The sequence below is a fragment of the Eleutherodactylus coqui genome, chromosome 13, assembly GCF_035609145.1.
Source record: "Eleutherodactylus coqui strain aEleCoq1 chromosome 13, aEleCoq1.hap1, whole genome shotgun sequence".
In the NCBI taxonomy this organism is placed as follows: Eukaryota; Metazoa; Chordata; class Amphibia; order Anura; family Eleutherodactylidae; genus Eleutherodactylus; species Eleutherodactylus coqui.
The window spans coordinates 96,803,903-96,827,710 of record NC_089849.1 but is presented as its reverse complement, the minus strand read 5'-3'; the positions used below and the strand labels follow the sequence as shown (position 1 = coordinate 96,827,710).

The window sequence follows — 23,808 nt, the reverse complement described above, 5'->3', positions numbered from 1 at the left end:
GCTCGCCATTTTCTGACCAGTCGGATAGGCTGAGGTTACCGTACTCTGCTCGCCATTTTCTGACCATTCGGATAGGCTGAGATTACCGTACTCTGCTCGCCATTTTCTGACCAGATAGGCTGAGGTTACCGTACTCTGCTCGCCATTTTCTGACCATTCGGATAGGCTGAGGTTATCGTACTCTGCTCGCCATTTTCTGACCAATTCAAATAGGCTGAGATTACCGTACTCTGCTCGCCATTTTCGGACCATTCGGATAGACTGAGGTTATTGTACTCTGCTCGCCATTTTCTGACCAGTCGGATAGGCTGAGGTTACCGTACTCTGCTCGCCATTTTCTGACCATTCGGATAGGCTGAGGTTATCGTACTCTGCTCGCCATTTTCTGACCATTCGGATAGACTGAGGTTACTGTACTCTGCTCGCCATTTTCTGACCATTCGGATAGACTGAGGTTACTGTACTCTGCTCGCCATTTTCTGACCAGTCGGATAGGCTGAGGTTACCGTACTCTGCTCGCCATTTTCTGACCATTCGGATAGGCTGAGGTTACCGTACTCTGCTCGCCATTTTCTGACCAGATAGGCTGAGGTTACCGTACTCTGCTCGCCATTTTCTGACCATTCGGATAGGCTGAGGTTATCGTACTCTGCTCGCCATTTTCTGACCATTCGGATAGACTGAGGTTACTGTACTCTGCTCGCCATTTTCTGACCATTCGGATAGGCTGAGATTACCATACTCTGCTCACCATTTTCGGACCAATTCAAATAGGCTGAGATTACCGTACTCTGCTCGCCATTTTCGGACCAATTCAAATAGGCTGAGATTACCGTACTCTGCTCGCCATTTTCGGACCATTCGGATAGGCTGAGGTTATCGTACTCCGCTCGCCATTTGCAGACCATTCGGATATCCAACATCTTTTCTTTGCAATAAGAAGTAAGATTTTTGCGCTGGGAGTACTCCACAATTCCTTTCTTGTACTCCATATAATAGATTTTTTGTTTTTGCACTCATGGTGTCTGGGGGTTAATCTGTTTACATACAGTGAAGTTTACGGTAATTCTGGATAGACTTCACCGAAAAAGCAGGAAAAGCTTTAAAAGATTCCACAACAAATAAGGGTGGGCAAGTGCGGGGCTCTGAGACACTGATCGGGTACCAGTAGTTCCGCTGGCGTCACTCCCGTCAGGTCCCTCAGCCAATTCATAAAACCCTCCTCTATGAAGCGATGGTTGTGCTTGGTTCTTCTGAGGCAATCACAGCCATCGTTTCCTAGATTTATCATATGAATTGGCTAAGCGGCGAGCGATGGCCGCGGCTCAGCCGATTCATAAATCCAGCCTCTATGTAGCAATGGCTGTGATTGGCGGAGCGCACGCTATCGCTTCATGGAGGCAGGATTTATGAATCACAAAGCGATGGCTGTGATTTGCGGAGCACGCGCTCTCAGCCATCGCTTTGTGGAAGTGGGATTTATGAACTGAAAAACTGGTGGGTCAGCTGATTCATAAACCCCACCTCCATGAAGCGACAGCTGAGATTGGCTGAGTGTGCACACTCAGCCAATCACAGCCATCGCTTTGTGGAGGCAGAATTTATGAACAGACGACGCGGCGTCTCAGCCAGTCACAGCCATTGCTTCATGGAGGCGGAGTTTATGAATCGCTGAGTACGCACGCTCAGCCAATTACAGCCATCGTGTGGTGGACCTGGGATTTATGAATTGGCTGTGCTGCTGCATTTATTGGCCAATTCATCACTTACCTGATCGTTCCAGTGGGGGAGGGCAGTGGACTGATCAGATGTGCCATGTTGTCTGGAATGTTTATGGTCAGGGGGGAGATCTGTGGCTGCACGGGCTTGATGGGAGATTCGGGCGCCTCCTGCTTCTCCTTCTTGTCACATGAGAGTGCAGTGAATGTGATCTTGATATTTGTGCTGGGAAACCTCAAGGTGCATCTGTGAAAGAGGAAAGTGTAAAGGGTTAAGATGGAGTTTCCCAACCTTCTTAGCTGACAGAAATGTCTGTTTTTTACTTTCAGGCACCCCTACAAAAAATAAACAGAAAAAAACCCTAAAAAACATCTTCTCACCACAGTATAATGCCATCCAGCGCTTCACCAGAACTGGAGAGCAGCTATGGACTACACAATATACACAAGACCATAATACGGGTCTGTTCCACAGGATAGACATAGACTACATACATGTTGACGGCCTGTAAATACCAGAGGCCAACATTGTGGAAGCCTTTTGAAAACCGCGCATATTTAATAGCTCGTAACACCAGTTTTTAACATTTCCGTTCTATATCATTGGAAAGAATGCAACAAGTTTATGAAAGAATTAGTATTAGAACAGAATTAGTCACAGACAAGAAGCACGAAGAAAAAAAATAAAAGATATTCAAAACTTCCCAGATGTCAGCTAGTGCTTTGTTGGCAGACACCTTGATTCTGGCCTTCCGGCTTCCCACGGAGCGGACCAGGTTTTTAGAGGTTACAATGTTGTGGCCTCTAATAATGGTTTTATTCTTTGGTTGCTTCTGATTAATAAGTTTCCTTCTAGGCCTCATGCCCACGGCCTGGTTGGATTATGCCCGTCAGACCCGGCGCCCCCCAGAGACCCTATACCCACCTTTTTGGATCCGCCGCGATCTGTCTGTATAAACGAGAGCAAACGAGCCAACAGTAACGTCACCCGTTCACGCAAAAAAAAAAAAAACCAATAGTGCCGTCTGAAAGAGGCCTAACTGGGTGCTTCATGGTGGCTGTAAGCCGAACTCAAATACAATATTGAAACAGTCCATGTCACTGAGAGAAGGTGTGGAGGGGGGTGGGGTGGGGGTGGGGGTGGGGTCGGTCCCCCACTGACCCCGCCTCTGTTGTCAATTTGTCAGGGATCGACTACTCCAAGCACGCTTGCCACGGCAAATCCTCAATCACTCTAGCAGGGTTGCAAGCGCAGAGTTGTTAAAATACAGGCGGATTTGTACCCAGCTTTCCCAGGCTTCTGCACACATGCAGAATGAAAACTCAAATCGCTCCCTGATCTGGTCTAATGCCTCCTGCACTACTCGCACACACACTTTAAAATAAAACAGGGAGAAAATAACAAAAAGATACCAGATTTGGGATTCTTGGCCCAAAGTTCTGATTTGTGCAGAGTCCCAGGAAGAAACTGGAGAGTCCATTAGCTGTGGCGCACCTCCAAATGTCTGATCCCCCCCGGTTCTTAAAGGTTTCCCCAGAACACATCTCCCCCACCCCCTCTGTGTTCATTCAGGGAGGGGTGGGGCGGAGGCATAGATACCTGTTAAAAAAAAAAACAAACAACAACAAATCCACATTTCAGTCATATCTCTATAGGAGATCCTCCGATCTTGACTATATGCCTGGCATATGTCGGGTGAGGATTTTATCTACCAAGCAGGAACCAGAAATTATACCCAGGTACGCAGATACGCCATTTGGGGTGTTCTGGGGTCCGCACCTCAATGTGTGTAGATGCATTTTAATTGACTGGCCCATCCAATTCCAAAACGAATTCATATTGGGCTAGGACCTTCGCACAACCAATAATCCTTAAGAGATTTTTCTTCTGATTTGAGTTTTGGAGCCAGGCTGTCTGTGGGAAATACTGGAGGTTTCAAACCTCACTGCCGGGGGGGGGCGGGCAATTAATACCCCCCTGTCCCTGGCTAACTTAATTGCCATCATGATCAAAGACTTTCTGAAGCCAAATGCATATCAGAGACCTCTCAGATGTGAGGAAGCGTAAATGAAAAATATGGAAGAGTTTAGCTTTCCCAGTATCCAGAGCGGCAGCTGACATGGACAGATGGGTGACGCTTTATCAATATCATTACACCACAGTCCACTTTTTACAGGTGATTACGGGTGATTTTCTTCTGTTACCTAGACACAATCTATTAATTCTTCTATCACCACCTGCTGCTGCGCATCTTCTTCTGCCTTCATCAGTTTTTGTAGCAACTAAGGTCTCCTGTCCACGGGCGTTGCGGTATCCCATGGCAGATCTCCGCCACAGAAGTCACCACTGATTCTCCGCTAATGGACAGCGGGGCTGCGCTTTCCATAGTAAGTCCATGGAAAGCGTTCACTGCGTTCCCCGCGGCCGGATTACCACCGTAGGGAATGTAGTGAAAATTCACCGGTGAACAAGAGGCCTAAGTCTTCTCAGACCTCCTTAAAAAAAAAAAAAAAAAAAGAAAAAGAAAGAAAAGGTTCAAAATACCTCCTTAGGCAACACTTCCACCAGTTTTTCTTCCAACCTCATAAGTGTGGCCTTATTTAAGCAAACTTACTATACCGCAAAGTATTCTGGGTAACCAGTCATCCTTTTCAGTTTTTTTTAATTTCGCCAAGTTCTACAAGCTCACTACATAATGCCGCCCCCCTCACTACACCCCAAAAAATGTGACCAACTTGATAACAATTGCTCAACACAAAGACCGATGTTCTGCCATCACCTCCAATACAAAACACTGAGCCGAATGCTGCTGCGTCCTCATTGGTTACATTCCAGCCTCAACTTTAGATAGAATCCAGATAACTGAACAGACCTTGTTGCATTACATTCCTCACTATCCTCCCAGGGATATACAATATTATGGTATTATTGCATGGAGTTATAAGCCATCAATAGGCAAAAGTGCACTTTTTCAAAAAGTTTCCATAAATTTTGGCTACTACAATACATACTGGTTAAGAATGGACAAAGCAAGTTAGCCCCCATGTGCGTCATATACAGACAGTGCTCTCCGATTGTCCTCGCTAGCCCCGGTCTATGGATGGTCCCTTCTGCTGGCCATCGGCCAACATGAAGTGAAAATAGCACATGGCACAAACATCATGGATGCTGGAGACAACTGACGGTGACACCTTATCTAACTGCAAAAATAGCCCGGGTTCCTTATTTGGGACAGGAGACAGACGTGACCGGCCCTGTTAACGCTGGCGACATCTGCTCCTTACAGGACTGCCTGGCCGTGGCTGGGACTGATGGAATATAGATGTGTCACTGTTAATGGATGTATCCTGCCATGCTATCCATTCTGTAAAGCAGTGTTCCCCAACTCCAGTCCTCAGCGCCCCTAACAGGTCCTGTTTTCAGGATTTCCTCAGTATTGCCCAGGTGATATAATTATTGCTGGTGCCTCAGACATTCCCACAGGTGTTCTTGCCATAGGATATCCTGAAAACATGACCTGTTGGTGGTCCCTGAGGCCTGGAGTTGGGGACTCCTGCTGTAAAGGGAGAACACACAGACCAATCCCAAGCCCCGTACATCACGGCAGCGAGCCGGGACACCAAAGAGGGGTCTCCAACTGCAAATATTACTATGGATGCGGTCCAACTTGATTAGTCAGCCAATAGTTCCTGTTGGACTTTGGGATTAGTCCATGGTATTCTACGCACAACGGCAGTTTTCTCTATTCCTCCATTGTCCTCTCTACCTGCTACAGAGAAGACAAACATAATGTGAGCCCCGTGTGCCGGGAACCAGCAGAGATTTAGCCTCTGAATTAAATGGCCATCCTCGGCGGAAGTACAGACTGGTTAATCCTGGAGTGGAAAATACCACATGTAGCCAGCGGGAAGAGAGACGAGCTCAAGTTAACCCTTTAGTTTACCTTACAACTAAGGACCTGCACCTTATACAGGTCCCCCTCACCGCCTCTACAGACCCCATAGGTAGATTGATCCATTCAGGACTACAGGGAATAGCAGCGACCATAGCCGTATTAGTTGGATAAGTGAAAACCCCTCCTTAGAAGATGACAAAGTGCCCTCATTCAGGTCAGTCAGTTCTGAGGGTAACCGCTCTCCACTCCGGCCAAGAGAGGAGGATCCAGAACGGACAATCTCTATACACTCACAAGTCCCTAACACCTCAGGGACCACACCCATACGTGTTTTCATGTCCTGACCAGGGCCATAAAAACATGCCGAGCCTGTAGACTAAAGGTCCGTGTGTGACAGCTCCCTCCTGTCGGAGGTAGCCGAGAACATACAGCTGTTATAGGGGGTGGGGGGGAACCGCGGGCTGCGACCCCCAATCACTGTTTTCCCAATGGATAAAGGCGATTGCATAAAAGTTAAAATAAAGTTAAAGTTTCATCTCCCCATTGGATCCTTGAGGAGAGATGAAACTACTCCCCTCCGGCTTCAGCTACTGTCTTTGCGATCTGGCACTTATCCAGTGGATAACGGCAATCGTGTAAAAAGTTTTTAAAAAGTTTAAGTTTCACCTCCAGTCACGTCGATTTCCCCGACAGGATCTTTATCCATGGCTTCTGCGCCAGTTGGCAAAATGGTGGACGCCAGTGCAGAAGCTGGGGAGGGTCCGGAAAACTTAAAATCTACTTGCTCCAAAAGGTAGCCAAGAGCCTGGAGCAGTGATCAGAGGCCCCGTTGAGTGGTCCCCGGTCACGGGAGTCCCATTAGCAAATGGTATAAAAAGGTAGCGGATCTGCTTTAGGCCAGTCTCAGACGACCGGATTGGAATTGCGGATTGCACAAGTGTTTGATCTGCGGTAATATGTGGATCAAATGCACTGGATTACACAATCCTGCTCAGATTAGCGGTTCGGAATGACGTAATCCACTCGCAGAAAACAGAACGCTGTCAGTGAATACATTAAGGGGTGTCGTTTCTAACATGTGGGCATCTATCATTCTGACGCCTGTGAGCCTTTTTTTTTGCACCAAGCAAAGATCGCAAACAAAACGTTCCTCCAAATTTTAATAATCAATGTTAAATCTGTACATCTTCTAAATTGTTTAAAAAAAACTAAAGTTTTTCTAATGTGCTTCCAGAATAAAGTAAACATATGGAATATATATCTCAAACATTTGGACAGTATGTTTGCACATATCTGACATATTGCAGTTGAAAATGTGAAGAAAAAAAAAAAAAAAAAGGCAAGTTTTTCAAAATGTTCCCAATTTTGGCACTTTTAATAAATAATCGACAAACTATCGCTCTATTTTTACCACCTAAATGAAGTACAACATGTGGCGGAAATCACGTCAGAATCACTTGGATATGCAAAACTTTTACGGCATTATTTTATGTTAAAGTGACATGTGTCAGATTTCCACCAGTCTGGACATTAAGGCGCAAACAGGCTTTGTCACTATAATATATGAACAAAGGGCTTCCAAAACTGACCCCCTTTAAGTAAGCTAGAGCTGTGATCAAAAGAAGTTGTAACTTCCCATCACCTACACTATTTCAAAGCTCATTACTCCCAGCACAATCATGCCATTTGGGGTACACTGGGGTACTTTTGGATCGCTTTTAATTTTGTTTTTTCTTTACGGGGAGGGGTATAAGAATGGAAGATAGCAATTCAACACAGACATCTTTAAGCATGCGGGATAAACAAAAACATTTGTATTTTTCTGGTCATTACGGATTTAGAAATGCCCGTTATGTGTATTTTTACTTTGTACTAGGTCTATGACAGCAGTCTGACCGGCTGAGATACATTTCAGACACAGAGGCTTTTGTCAGGCCTCCGATTGGCATGGGTACTCAATGGCCATCTCCCCCCTATCAGCTGCCATGATCGCTACGGATCCTGGCATGGAAGGGGGGTTAAATGGTTGCGAGGTATCTCCCAGCTGTTAGAGCAGGAGCCTGGCTGTCAGTACACTGCTGAGCTCAGGCTCTTTCCTGCACTGGATACCTATGATGGGTTAAGCCTGCGCTGCCATTAAAAGGCGTATGTGATGGTTTAAATCCCACTTGTGACAGCTGTAAAGGTGTAAGGAATTAAAAAGGTATACGCAAAGCGGGAACGTACCGTGTTGTCATGTAGGACTCAGGAACACAAAGTATGGTTCCCCATTTACATATTGCCCCGTGTGACGGCACCACCAGAGTGATCCCAAATTAAGACATCGGAGAAACAATAGTACGTAAGGTTTTTCTTTTGAACGCCAAGTCTTGAAATACGAGACGCGCTACAAAGTGCTTTTTTGTGGTATTTTTTCAGATCCATAACTCTTTTCCCCAAGAGCAGCATGCTCCGGGTGCCACCGCTTCTCCAGTCTCTTCCTCAGCATTGATTTTTCTATGGCCACTGAAGTTTGAGTGGCCAAGCGGTCACATACACAAGCAATGGCCTGTGACCGCCCGTCGCTTCCTCTGGGCCCCATGCGGCGGGGACAGAGGCTGCAACAGAAATAGGTGAATATTCAATTTTTATTGATTTTATGCTCTTAAAGGTAAGACAGAAAAGGAAAAAAAATGAGTCCCGGAAAACCCCTTTAAGATAAAGCTTTGACCAGAAGCAGCCAAAACAGGACAGGATTAGTATGTGGAAACAGGCATTAATCGTGTCCTCTGAAGACACCGAACTAAACCCCGTTACTCAAGGTAATCTTCTGTCGCTCATTAGACACCGGTGCTTGGAGAAAACACATTGGCCGCTAGACTTCTGCCGGAAAAGCGCTGCTTCAAAACCCGCAGCATTCAGCCGTTGGTTTTGAAGCGGCTTGGCCTCATGCTTTTCCATTGTGGCTGGCGCTCCTATAGGGAAGATCGCAGCTGCAGCGGGGGAGGGGGGGGGGGGGGGGGGGGGAGAGAGAACGAACATGTTGCGGCCGGCGATCCACACCGCTACGCCAGCTTTGCCGCGATGGATTCTCCGTGGCAAATCTTCCCTATGTGAACCCAGCCTTATGGGTTCTACTGCATTCAACTTTACCGCTACAGGCGTACAGTTACATGTAACTGAAAGTTCGGGTACGTATGGAGTAGGATCACGGGTTGATCCCGCACCATACAATGCGGGTGCTGGCTGTTTTTGCAATTAAATACCCCGACTGATGTTCGGAAGTCAGGCACCGCCCCCCCACGATGAGATTGCGGGTTGCCATGGCAGCCAGAGGCTTTCTGAAAGGCCCCAGGGCTGCCACTGCAGGGGGGCCATCAAGCCACGCCTGTGTTGTGGCTTGATAGACTTCCTTGTCAGATCGCAGTATAATGTAATACTATGGTATTACACTATACTGCAGGAGCGATTGCAAGTTTGTATCCACTATGGGACAAAAAAAAAGTAAAGTGAGTTTTTTTTTTAAATAAAAAAAGGTAATAAGTATTAAAACTCTTGCCATATTTATAATAAAAGAATCTAAATAACAAACACGTTTGGCGTGGCTGCGTCCGTAAAAGTCTGATCAAAGTAATGCATTATTGACCCCACATAGTGGACGCCGCCCCCCCCCCCCCCCCCAGCAAATCTAGTTTTTTTTTTTCGCCCGTCACCCAGTCTCCAAGAAAAACATGCAATTAAAAAAGTGACCAAAAAGTCATATGTACTACAAAATGGTACCAATACAAACTACAGGAGGTCCCGCAAAAATGGGCCCTCGCAAAACTACGGTATGTTGACGGAGAGAAAAAAAAAAGGTATGGCTATCAGAAGTGCTGTATAGTGCTTAACACTAGACTGGACTGTCCTCCTGAGTCCACTTCAGCAGCAGCCGAACCGTGAAGAGGTTAACTTCTTGCCATGAACCAACCCTTTGATATCAGAGCTGCCACACACGGATATGGTGGTAGGTAAGGGTTATTTCCTCCTGCTTGCAGGAAGTGATTGGAGGTTGCAGAACGTCTCATGTCTCAGGGTAAAGGCTGGTGCATTGATCTCATGCTCTAATAGCTACAGGTGGCGCTCTACAACTAATACTTCATTGCATTTAACACACTGCTACACCTGCATTTATTTGTAACATGGGATTAGAATCACAGCCCAGCTTTGACATCCCGGTTGCTAGGTGACACATTGTAACAAAGAGTTCCTAGTAACCAGGGTCTTGTTACCTCAGCTGGATGCCAGTGAAATAAGGTAATAAGGGCAGAGATGGCACATGGCATGACTTCAAGAAGGTAGAGGCATGTGCTATTAACCAAAACTTGCTAAAAAGATACCTGGAAATGCAGAGCCCCTTTAAAGACGACCTGTCCCTGGATAGACTCAGCGGGGATGGCTACATGGTCCTATACCCATGGCCTCTGACTCCATGTATATGGAAAAAACCTCACCCCTTCCTTCACTCGCACTCATTTTAGGGCCGACTCCCGCCACGCTTAACATGTCACCTGGGCGGTGCCAGCCACCATCAGTGGCGATGTCCGTCCATTAAGCCTGACCCAAAAAAAAAAAAAAAAAAGGAGAGGTAGAAGCCAATTTTCCCCATTTAAAGGCAAAAAAAAGTTCCTTCCTGACTCCAATCTGACAATCGGCATAATCTGTGGATCACCAACCCTTTTTGGCACACTGAGCGTGCCAAGAGCTGGACCTAATTAGAAACTGTCCAAGGGCAGGTAGGAGAGTATAGGGGCGGGTGGAATAAACAAACAGGGACCGAGTCAGTAGGACCGAGGCGGCAGAGCAATGCAGCAATCCTTGCTGAGTCCATCTAGTGACGGGTCCTCGAAGCACAGAAGGCAGCGCTTTTCTAAACTACTATTCTCAAAAACAAACAAAAAAAACCCAAAACACGACAATGGGTAGACCTGATCTTCTGCAAGTACTATAAGACCTATGTTAAGTCCCATTTACACGGGAGAGTAACGCTTGCTCTCTGACAGAGCGGCCAGCAGGCGGCCGGGATGGCTGGAGATTTCAGTCCTCGCTCTCCCCCACCCCTCTCCATTCACTTAACATAGCAGTCGTTCGGTACTGAACAGCTGCTATTTATTCTGAACGATCATCATTCAGCTCATCTTTCATCGTTTAGGCTGCATAAACAATGGCCGATGAGCTGATCGTTCAGTGTAAATAGCAGCCCTTTAGTATTGAACGGCCGCTGTATTAGGTGGATGAAGAGGGGCAGGGGACAGTGAGGAGTGAAATCTCCTCCAGCCACCCCGGCCCCCTGCTGGCCACTCCAAGAGCTAGCAATACTCGCAACTTTGCAGCATGGGAGCTAGTGTGGGGACTAGTGCCGACACAGTTTGCCCGACATTCGTCCCGTGTAAATGGGCCTTTACTGAGAATAGTCCAGGCAACAATTTGCGTTACTTACAGTGGGTAACAACCAGTAATAGAAGGAATTACTGCCGTTACAGAAGTAGTCCCCACGTTTTCCCAGAGACTCTGAATGGCATATAAAATTCTATAGACTTCACGCTACTGGAACCCATGTTATTGTAGTCGGGCTATCCAGCAACACAACAAGCCTATAATAGGTTACCAGCATGGTCATAGGAGCGGCTGATCTCAGAAGACCTTCCTGGAGGTGTCCTGCCCTGGAGAGAATATGGTCACCACTCCCAATGAACTCATCAGCCACAGCGGGGCGAGGAGAGGCTGGAGGGGCTCTTATACTAAACAATTAGCGTTTAAAAGAAGTAAAAGAATCAAACGAGTGAAAGTAAACGATCATCGGTCTGAACGCGAGCCAATGACTGAACGCCGAATCGGTCACTTTTTGTTTATTTTCATGCAGCATAAAACCCATAGTCGGCTCGTTCTCTTATCGTCGGGTTTATACGGCAATCAGTCTCTCACTTATACAGCGAATGTGACGGACTGAACGAGCCGACGCTGTATCAACAGGCTGCCCGAGAGCGAATGATCTAGCGGCGACGTCACAAGAATCGGCTCGTCTACAAGGACCTCAGCAGTTAGAAGATGGTAAAGGTGTGGATACAATAAGTTGCTTCCCAGTATCAGCCATGAAGGCCGGGGCGACCCCAGATGCCTCTACCCGTAGTACATATAACCATGGCAGATGCTCGGCTCCTACTTCCCTGTCTCCACCTCAGGGACAAGGGTCATAAGTAGTCATCGCAGCAGCTGTGGGCCAACGGATGTGATGATGGCTGAAGCTATTGACAAGGCACACAAAGCATGGCAGTTACTGTAGAAACCAGGCGCCTTGTATTCCTGATGTGCCGCCTCCCTCTCCCAGGAGCAAGGGGAGGAAGTGCAGAAAACCCGCATGGAAGCAGCCGCACAAAGGGTGACAGGGCCACCGCTGGAGAAGACAAAGGAGCCAAGGCTGACCCTCCACTGGTGGCTCGAATATAGCAAGACGACAGGGAACACAATACACTTTTCAGAACTGCTCCTGCTGGTATACGGAGGGATCCCTACAATATGGGGAATTACTTCGGTTAGGGAATTGCGCATTGAGTGGCTCTAAACCAGCACTTTAACTTAAAGTCCAGTCTTAAAGGGGCTGTCTACTTGAAAGCTATTGATGGCCTATCCTCACAACAGGTCATCAATAGTAGATCGGCTGGGATCTGTTGCCCAGAAACCCAGGGAATTAGCTGTTCACCAAGACAGCATACTTGCGCAGGAAGCAGACAACTCCGTTTTTATAGCAGTGGCCAGGCTGGGTATTGCAGGTGAAATTCTCATTGAAATAAAGTGGAACTTCACCTGCACTACCAAGCCTTGCCACTGCTATAAAAACAGAGCTGTCCGCTTCCTGCAGAAATCAGCTCAGTGCATGACCATGCCGGCCCGGTTAACAGCTGATCCAGAGTGAGGGACCCCTGCTGAACTATTGATGACCTGTGCTGTAGATAGACCACCAATAGTTTACAGCTGGACAACCCCTCTAAGTGAATAAAGAGAGGTATATTCATTTAGTGACTACTCCTCATCTGAAGAGGCCCCCTGGTGGGAACAGACAAGACATGCTCAAAATGTGCGCCGAGGGCCTCATTTATATGCATAGTAAATACAGCAAGCGTCTGAGTTCATTTATTTCACTGTCTGGACGTAAAGGGCCAATCACACGGGACCAATTATCGCGCACAATAACAAATCTACGCACCAGATACGTCTAAATACAAAACATGGCTTACTTTTCATTTGTCGCTCACTTACAACCAGCATACGAATCATGGCTGGATCGCTGACTTCTCGCTGTACGTGTTTCACATAGGTGAAATGCTGAGCGAGAAGTCAGCGGTCTACACGCCAGCGGTGACGTCAGCGCTTGTGCAGTCGTTTAGCCAACAGTCGTCCCGTGTAAAAGGGCCTTAAGTAAATAAAGCTGAAGAGCTGTTCGTCCAATATTTATGTGTATCCCCTATCCAAGTGATCGAGAATACAGCTGCGAGAAAAGTAAGTGAACCCTCTGGAATTAACAGGATTTCTGCATGACTAATAGAATCTGGCCTGATTGTTATCTGAAGGCACATTTACACGAAGGTGTGAAAAGGCAAATGCAAAATGATCATCAATCCATGTAAATAGAGCCACCCACAGGGAGACAAGGGGTTATTTGTTCACTAGTCATTGGTGGTTTCCCTTCAGCTCACCTAAAAATAGTCACTGGTTAATCAAAAGTCAGACGGTTGTACTTGAACAACTTGTGAACCAATTAGCGTGGAGATCCCCTCTACAAACGATATGTTGGCAAACACGTAGTTAACAGTAAAGCCCGATTTACACACCATTATCGCTCAAAAGTCGTCCAAAGGAAGGCTTAAGTGATCATCTGTGTGTAAAGGCCCATTTAGATGATGCAAATGTCGGGCAAACGATGCCCGCCCCTCGTCCCTGCATATACTAGCCCTGGTGCTGCTGCACAGGAGCGAGTATCGCTGGCTCACAGCAGGGCAGCTGCAGGAGATTTCACTCCTTGCTCTCCCCAGCCCCTCTCCATTCACTTAACATAGCGGCTGTTCAATACTGAACGGCTGCCATTTACACTGAGCAATCGGCTCATGAGCTGAATGATGATCGTGTATTGAACGGCCGCTGTGTTGAGTCAATGGAGAGGGGCGGGGGAGCGCGAGAAATCTCCTGCAGCCGCCCTGCTGGCCGCTCTGTGAGCGAGCCAGCCATACTCGCTCCTGTGCTGCAGCACCACGGGAGAGAGTGTATGAGGGAATGAGTGTCTGGCATCGTTGGCCCAACATTCGTCCCCTCTAAATGGGCCTTAAACGTGTGCCCATCCTACACTTACCATGTATTCTTCATCCACTACTGAGTTCCCTGATAAGAGGAATGGCTTCATAGTTTTTAACAGGCAGCCCAGTGGCAGAACAATGGGCATGTATTTAAAGAACAGACCACCTGCTGTACCTGTAAATACATCTCCTGGCAGCTGATTAACATGCAAATGATGTTAATTTGCTGCTAATGGACATTGGCAGCTAATTAACATCATTAGTACCTAATGCAAAATGATCAAAGCTGTCAGTTTAAGGAATTTTGAGCGACCATCTGTGTGTAAATGGGCCTTAAGTGCTCTATGGAAAAGCAAACAAATGACTTAAGGCCCGTTTACACACAACGATCATCGCTCAAAGGCCATCTTTTGAGCGATAATCGTTGCGTGTAAACGTGCCAATCTTTCAGTTTTCTGCCGAACGATGATTTTAGTTTGGCATGAAATCCATCGTTCAGCAGAACAGTCGATAAGAAGGACCGAACGCTGTGCTCTGCCTGGGGAGCGCTGATTACATTGTCTCAGCTGTAATCAGCGCAGCAGAACAAAGGGGATGTATTCAGAGAACAGCGGGTGGTCTGTTCCCTGAATATTGATCCTGGCAGCTCACATGCTACTAACAGGCATTAGTACCAAGTAGTAGTTTTATGCAAAATGATAGCCCAAAAGCCATCTTTTGAGCGATCATCTGTGTGTCTAAATGGGCCTTTATTTGGGCAGGAAGACCAGTGCAGCCCCGGTATCTATGACTGCAGAGTTCTCCTAATGAACCATCAGCACACTGCTGAATCATTAAGGCAGTAGTAAGGGGTCTCTGGATCGGTCAGACCTCCCTGCCTTTGGACATTAAGGTGCAGATGCTTTTCAGCATGACTTCTCTTTTGCTGAGGTGGACAGGATAGAAACAGCAGGTGGCGCTATTTGAACATTAGTCTTGGGATATCTGATAGAAACTTTTTAAATGTGTAAATACAAAAATAGTTCGATTACGGTCTGGATGGCTCTAACAAACGTTTTTCTTGGGACAGCCTCTAAAGGAGTACTGGATAATAAGATGCTAATTTATTTTGTTTAGGTCAGTGATGTCACCAGAAGCAGCCTTTCTGCCATAAAAAGGCTAGAGACACCCCGTGACTATGGACGCACAACTAGTTTGTAAATAAGTGAATGCAACCCAAGTTTTTACAACACAACAGTCAGCCGGACTCCAATCTTGCTGGACTTCTGCGGGACAATGCTCACTTCTATCAGCTGCGATGTGGCCAGTGTAACACCATCTTTGGTGGCACAACAAGCCCGCCGAGTCGTCTTCTACACGAGCCGATAAATGGTTCCGTGTAAACGCACTCTGAACGGTGAATGTGAATTTGCTTCTCGTTGTTTGTTTAGTTTCTGCACGCAGAAAGCTGAACGACAGATCGACGGTGTAAACGAGCAGTTGCTCCCTTATGAACATCCGCCTGTTTATTATGAATGAGGCGCCCCGTGTGACCACGGCCTAAAAGTACCGACCTGCAGATGTCAGCGCGCTATACTTCAGATCTAGAATTTTTCCTGCATTCCCCAGAAGGAGAATGAAACACGAATTCCTCTTGCAGACGACCAAAACCGGCTGCATCGTGAAGGGGTTAAGATTTCGTTTCCACAATGTCGGAAGAGGCCCAGCTGTTGCTATAGAGATTTCATTCTTTCTGCCCCGGCTCAGTGGCGACATTGTTTGAGATTCAACAGCTTCGCCGGGCAACGACTGATGAGAGGACACTGAAAATGGCGCTGCTTCTAGCTCGAAATCTACTGCTAAGCAATCTGGGGGCCACCATGAGGCCATCCAGCCCGATCCACGTACGCCCGACTCGCCTCCCGCCATCCACAGCACCGCGCTCTGATCGCATGCTCACGGAGGACACAAAGCTAATTTGGTTTCTATTAAATCACAACAAAATTGGGTCAGGATGAATTAATTGGGTCCTGGTAAAGTAGGGTGAGACACGGCGCATCGCGTTACTGACTATTTATAGAGGAAAGACTGACGGCAGCCCAAGCCCAGAGGCTGAAGTGTGCGCCGCAAGAGCTGGAGTGACACGACTGCGGCATGCAGGCTATACACAGTCTGTAGCACAAGTATTCACACCCGCCGGCTTCCCTGTTTGGTTGCATTAAAATAAGATTTTGGGGAGGTTTATATCGTTTGGTGGGCGGCCTCTTAGGTTGGTCGTTGCGCCATAGTCCGTGTTATACTGGATGTGATGGTGCGGGCGAGGGATGTTCAAAGTTTGGGGTTTGTTTTGTTCTTCACCACCACCCTGTTGCTGACCGGTTTGGAGAGCTCCTGGCCTTCAGGTTTGCTCAGGGGTGTTGTAGACTCGGGTGTATTTAGGGACCTTTCACAAGAAACAGAATTGGCGCAGATGTGGATTTTGTCAATCAGTGTGACTTTTGTTGCAGAATGTGTCCGTGGAATTTTTAGCATTTTCTCTTTTTTTTTTTTTTAATTGTGGACTTACATCTCCCGTAACACTTCTGCAGGACGTCTTTAATTCCGCAGCAGGAGGCTTTTCCACGGTGGAGTTTAATCTTGCGGATTTGAAGCAAAGATGTGCGGATTTTAACAGGTCCAGAATTGAAGCTCCATAGGGATAACACTGACGCAGTAACGCTCGCGCACCAATTCCATCAGACGTGTGACACGGACTGCGTACGTGGGGACCTTCTGAAGGTAATTGGTTAAACCAGACCTCATTATAGGGTTCCACGGCAGAAGGGGTGCAGCCACATACCACGTTTCTCTCGCCATCATACAATACTTCACTGGAACATTTTGGACTGTCCGGTCCGTTACATCAAGTCTAATTTAGAAACCCTTTAAAATTCCAGATTGTAATGCGAAAAAAAAAAAGGGAAAACTGCCAACAAGGTGCGGGTGTGAATACTTCTGCAAGGCACGATAGCAAATATCTGTAACCTAAGATACTATAGTATTTTGGCCTATGTACCAAAATATACTCCTCACCTATGGAGAAAAGTATAACTAAGCGAACATGAATATAGATATTATACCCCGACTCACAACACAATGCAGTACATACTGAAAACGGCGCCCCTAGTGGCCAAAATTCAAATACGAAAAAAACCCCAAAACATTTCCTTCATCAGAAATACAATGTCACAAGCTATTTTGATAGGAAGAACTTTTCAGCTTTCACCATTAGTCAGCTTCTCCTTAGTTGGAAAGGGTCGATACCAGGGAGCAACAGCTTGCATTCACTTACACTCTAGTGACAGCAGCGTCTCCAGTCACCTCCCACATTATGCACCAAGTGCAGTTACATAACATGGCCGCAAGCGGGTCTTGTTACAACTTCTCCAGGAAAGAGGTAATGAACCGCAGGACGTCCAGCTATTTTAGGAAGTCCCAGCAACCACTATCTGAAAACACAGAGCTCATCCTGATCCTCCTGGTTCATGGACAGAAAAACCAGCGCCTGCTGCCCCACAAAGGGTGGATATTAACCCTACAGACACCGACTGGTCAGCAGTCATGAGGTTAGGTTGGAGTTTGACACAAGTCATATACTGCAATACTACCATATAGTAACTCTGCTCATCCTGATCTGCCTGGTGCCTATACACCACATAAATCCCTTCCTCTTTGTGGGTCGCCCTCTTCACAAGCCTTACGTCCCATCACTGTATAGGTTTCTGTTCTATATGGGAATGAGGCAGAGATCATCCTAAACGCCCCGATTCATGGGAAGAATGCCGAAGTCTCATCCACAGCCTATAATGCCGCTGTTCTTCCTGGGGTAGCAACCTCTGGCCCAAGAGTTCCAACGGGGCTCGTACGAGGCATCTCCGCAGCCTTCAGGCCGGTAGGATACTTGATAGGCCCTTGCCAACAGTATTCACCCCCTCTTGGCGTCTTCTCGTTGGCTGCGCCTCAACCCAACCATTATTCTTCAGTTGCGCTCATTTGAACCATTTTCTGAATGATCATCGCTCCATCTAAACGCAAAGCTATTTGTCTAAAACTGCGCAGCTGTTAACTAGTGAAGGCCAGATTTAGTCAGTTGCATGGGTATTGGTCGATTGGCGGCTGCTACTACTACTACTACGCGGGACTATACCTAAAAGTCTGACCCATTAGTTTCAGAAGTCACAATTAGGCGGGGTGTACACTAGTCGTGTTAGAGCCGTACCGGAGAGGTTCGGGCGCAACTTACATCGGATAGCACAGACAGCAGCCTAGTCATTGTTACAAGGCTTGTATAAAGAGTCTAACATTGACTTGCAGGAATGCTGTCTTCCAATAGGTGGCGCTGCAGAGGTATTGTTTCATCTCCCTTATTTGCATATTACCCAGAGGAGCATGAATGGCCTTATAAATCTCCTCACTCACCTTCTAGGTGCTCTCCCCAAGGAGAAAAGATAGCGTTCCTGACCCAGTCCAATTTACACACAGGTTGCACATTGGCTACTAGTCATCCTTGAAGCGGACAGGAATAGGGCATGCATAGAGTTTTTGTTTGTTTTTTTAATGCAAATGTGTGCAAAGTGTCACCATATCAGAATAAGTAACCTGTTCTGAAAGGCCCATGAGTCTGCAACACGGCCGCGCCAACCCTGCCGCAGGGCCGCCCTTAAGGATTGCTGCGACCACCTATGGCAAAATGATAACTACAATGCACAAAGGACAACAGAGAACGTGAAGCTGCTGCAGCGCCTCATTCTTAGACAGAACGCCTATTTTTGTTTTTCAGAAACTTTGTGTATTCATGATCAGCACCCAGAACTAGGCCATGTGCGCACAGCTGGGAGGAACCCATTGTGGCCACGCGCCCCTCCTCAACAGCAGAGGGGAAACCACAGCAGGAAGAAGGGCCAACACTGCTGAAGGCCCTGCAGAGAAGAAACCACAGCGCTGCGCTCATGCTTTCCAGTAATGTTCTTCAAAGTCGCAGACGACAGCAGCGTACGCATTCCACGCAGATGAGTAGGTTATAGGTTCGGGTACCGTACCCTTCAAGCAAGGGAAGACCGCTTCAAAGTAACACTGAAGCGGTAAGACTGGATCATGCAGGCTGTCAATACAGCCAGTTCTGTCCTGTGACAATGAGCGCGAGACCGCCGCGGCACGCTGATCCCCTTCTATTGTATGGTCATCCCGGTGCGCCTCCGGTACGGCGCCTGACACGGCCGGATCCATTATAGCTGCAACACGCAAGGCTGCTATTCATTGCATATAACACACCACTATAGTCTGTGAAAGCGGCACGTTACAAGCGTATTCGCTGCACGCCACGTGATCCGCAGAGACTCGTGCTGCGACCACATAATGAAGCCAACTTATTAGAAACATGGATAACGCTTGGCGCGGTCAGCGGCAAAAGACGACTGCGGCCGTCAAAGAACGCGCTGCCTGATACTATCAAAGCCAACGCGCAAACGATTGAACAGAAAGACGCCGTACAGAACACAACCGCGCGGAGAGGCGATCCGTAAAGTGTCCGAGAGTCGACTAAAGGGGTAAAGATAGATGCGCAGTGCGCTGCCAAAATCCCCCCGTGCGGGCGAGCCCTCAGGCCTCGATCACAGGGGCATTCGCAGTGTCATTGCTCGGTTTTCATAGACTGCGTATTTGGTCCTTCCTGCTAACGCACCCACTGCATTTTTCACCTGAGCAAAAAAAAAAAAAAAGACAAAAAACTGTAAGTGCCACAATTTTCTTCCACCTTTTGCGCACTCACTATTTAAAACGGGCCATTTCTGTCAGTAACAGACCAAAATAGGGAAGAGGCAACAATACCAAATCAATGCTGAAGGAATGCTGCCATCCAACAGGTGGCGCTGCAGAGGTATTGTTCCATCTTCCATATTTCCATCTATTTCCCAGAGGAGCATGCATGGCCTTCTAAGGGCTAATGCCCACGGTCGGATTATCTGCAGCAATGTCATGCTGTGGCAAGTTATTCTCCCATGCCCACGAGCGGAAATCAACAGCGATTTTCCACTGACGGGTGGAGAATCGCAGCATGTTCTATTCTATGTGGAAAATCGCGCTGATGGCTACTATTGCAGTCAATGGAAGGCATCCGTCCCGTGATACTTCCGCTGTGAGCACAGAGGTAGTACCGTGAGAACTTGCCTCATAGCCCAGCGCATCATGCACTGCGCCTTGCTGAGCAAGACACTCATGGCGGATCCGCAGAGGCAAGTATAGGGTCTCTGGGAGCGCTGGGTCTGATTTTGCTGCGATATTTCGCAGGCGGCATTCAACCCGGCCGTGGGCATGAGGCCTTAGTGTCCTCACTCACCTTCAAGGTGCCAAGGAGAGCGTTACCCCTCCCGACCCACATCACAGACCTCTCACCAGCCAAGCCAGAAGCCTATGGAACACTGATGAGGGGCAAACACCCCGAAACTGCTGTCTGTGTATGGATTCTGGCGACCTGTATAAAAGATGTTACCCCAAATAGAACATGCTGTGTGAAAAATGCATATCTAAATACCCCAATACAAAAGCAATGGGGTTTTATGCTGGCTGTATTACATGCATTAACGTTTAATGAGGAGCATAAATATGTCCATGTGAATAAAGCCTAAAACAAAGGCTACTTACCCGTCCTCAGCCCTGGCGGTCCAGCGCTGTAGCCCCATGATTCCACTGGTCTCTACTGATAGTGGGCAGGCAGCGGTTACCTGACCTCACATCCTGGGTGCCATGATGCCAGGAGTTTGCCGCCTGCCAATCAGAGGCTGCAGCATCACCATCCCAGTCACCTGACTTCCGCTGTCAGAGACCAGAGGCATTGTGGGGCTGCACTGCTGGATCGGCGGGGTTGAGTACGGGTAAGAACTCTTAGTTTTGTGGTTTTAATAGTTTTGGCTCTTATTTTAGAAAGCTAGCTCTAACCCTGAGGGTTCGCTCCCACCGGACGGACATGCTGCAGAATCTCCATATCCAAAACAGAGGCCGCAGCTTATTTCGCCAGATCTAGCGCTCCCCTGACCAGCGGCACTGCACTCACCATCGGGTGAAAGGCTGCGCTGACAGTGTGAAGCATTGGGAGGCGAGCGCTATATCTGCGCCCGTGGTGGTGAGTAGGACTCTGCTCTAGATGTAAAAAATTTGGAGTATTTTTTATACTCCCGCCAAAACTCAGACTTCAGGCTCCTGTAGAGGAGAGCGTGCGCAGGACTCTGGGAAGAGGCGGATTTTGGCAGATACGCAGCCTTCAGCGGCGAGCACCGCGTGAACCAGGAAGCGGGTTAGTATACAATAAACAGCACCTTATGTTAGTTAGCGGTACTCTAGGGGACAGGGGCCCTTTAAATGAAGTCACATTGTCGACTCTTCTGTTCTCACTTATCTGTCACTTTGTCTCTTGAAGCTGCCTTTGTGCACCAAAAGGTTGCAAATAGATTTATTTTAAGCACATTAAAGTATTTAAAAGGAACCCGTCGTGTCTTCATATCTGTAGGAATTCAGCCTGCAGTGTAAAGAATGGGGAAGAGGGCATTTAAAAAAAAACAAAAAAAAAAACACTGCTGTTTATTATGGCTCATTAAGGAATTACAGATGATATGATCTAGTAGAGATCAGAGGTGGACATGTGTCTACATATATGGACTCTCATGTATGGATGTAACCATGGCAACCAGAATGAAAACCTCCATTCTTTAAACTGCAGGCCACATTCAGAACTGGAGAATGGTAAATAGAGACCAGTTTTCTTTTTTTACTGCAAGGATATAAAAGCCTCGAACCCTTTACATATTGTCCAATTGTGTTAGCAGTGAAGATACTCACCCCCTCCGCAGACTTCAGTAGTATCCAGCCAAAACTAAAAGACACAACAGTCCCCAACTGCATGCGGCAAATAACCGCAGTAGAGGGTTCCTGACGGAGAAGAGTCACAACTCCGCTTATCCCGAGTCTTCTGGTTCACCGTGATAGAATAAGTCATGAATCCCGCCTCCACAACACTATGGCTCTGATTGGCTGAACAGCACTCGAGAACCAATCAATGCAGCACCCGATGAACCAATGTGATGGCTGTAATTGGTTCATCAAGCGCTGCAGTGATTGGTTCTTGAGCACTGCTCAGCCAATCAGAGCCATCACGTTGTGGAGGCGGGATTTATGAATCCTGTACCCAGGAAGCGATCTTCTGTGGGCGGCCGAGGACTGCAAGAAGTGCGTCGAAGCTCCGGAGAGCAGCAGGAGGGACCTTGACCGAGCTTGCTAGCCAAGTATAATAATCCCATCCCCTGAAAATAAGACACTGTGCCTCTTTTTTTTTTTTTTTTTGGGGTGGGGTGGGGTGGGGGGGGGGTGGGGTGGGGTGGGGTGGGGGGGGGGGCAGAAGATTTTAAATACTTTGATCTACGCTTCACAATAGTTCTGGCATTCTGTTAGAGAACCAGAAGGCTCAGGATGAGCAGCCATGGGTCACATTTTTTGCCTGCATGCATGTCGGGCATCGCTCTAGTTCCGTTGGTGAACTACAAGACTCAGAATGACCTAAGGTATGTCTGCAGCACAGACATCAGGGCAGGACCTACAGCTGTTCTTACCAACAAATCGTCATATTCAGTCAGATTGGGCAAAGTCTAACGCTGTGTTCATCCTGAGCCTCCTGGTTCACTAACAGAATTGTCAGCTTTTCGGTGAATACCGACAGACAAGAAGTCGGTCCAAGCACTTATCTGTGTGGAAACATTTCACCAACAGAATGCCAGGGTTCCCGTAAAGCCTGGCACAGAAATAGGAGCGGCAGAAAGCTGGCACTATCGGGGGCTCAAAAATGGCTCGAGTAGAAAGACATTTTTTGATTTTAGGGGAAGTCTAGTACAGAACCCAGCAGATCAGTCGGGACGGGCCGCTGCTGGGAACACGATGCAAGGCTTGTGCTTGTTCCTAGAAATGGAGAGAGCGTTGGCTGGCGGAGAGCGAGGCGCTGCCAGCGGACACTGATCACAGGCCAGCGGGAAGAAACCTCTCACTGGAACCACAATTATGCTGAATATTTCCCGTCATACGTCACCGGTAAGCAGACGGTCAGCGTGAGAGCAGCGGGGAGAATCGCAACTGGAAGGGGTGCAAGTGTCACTACGAGAAGTGCTGCATAACCCAACGACTAAAAAACACATGCCGCTGATCTGCATGGTGCAAAAATTAACACACACCCTGTTGAAAGCAGAGAGCGTACAAGTCCCAGCAGAGCCGCGCGGTCCTCGAGCCTTGGCACGGCTCGTCTTCTAAAAGCGCACAACAAGCTGGCTCTGTCTGCAGGCTCACTCCCTGCTGAACGGGAGAAACACATCACTGCAGCCAAGAGGAGAGGAACTGCAGCCAAGAGGAGAGGAACTGCTGCCAAGGAAGAAAATAGCGCAGTCCGAGAACAGCACGCTGCTGGCTTGTAAACACGAGCGCTGCTGCTCGTGATACACGCACCACCGGGGACAAGGGAGGCGGCACACCGGACCGGTGCATGCATGCCGAGACCGCCTAAACATCAGAGCTGTGTGCAGTCCTGGCCGCGAGTACACGGGTGAGCCATTAGTGGGATCATCGGTTTGTGACGGGATCGAGAAGATGTCATCAGAATCATCATGAATCGGGACGCCCGCTACCGACTCAGTCAGAGGGAATAAAAATCAGGTTCACCAAAATTTGTCCCCCATGCAGCCAAACCCCCAAATTGCATACTGTTACACATCTGGGGAACATGGTGCTCCTCCCAAAAATGGGTAAAAAAAAAAAAAAGTGTAGGGATCACTTCTAGCACAATGATAGTAGCAGCTCGACCGGGTGCCGTTACACAGGATGCTGTACTCCCCCCTCCCA

The 23,808-nt window shown here is 47.8% G+C and overlaps 1 protein-coding gene across 1 annotated transcript in view; it reads right to left on the bottom strand.

Annotated features, from left to right (window-relative positions):
• FOXK2 (forkhead box K2) overlaps positions 1–23,808 on the bottom strand; it is a 64,365-nt gene that overhangs the window by 23,227 nt on the left and 17,330 nt on the right. Inside the window, exon 2 of the mRNA XM_066586984.1 lies at positions 1,771–1,965. Coding sequence (XP_066443081.1) covers positions 1,771–1,965 — 195 coding nt within the window. The remainder of the gene's footprint in view (positions 1–1,770; positions 1,966–23,808) is intronic.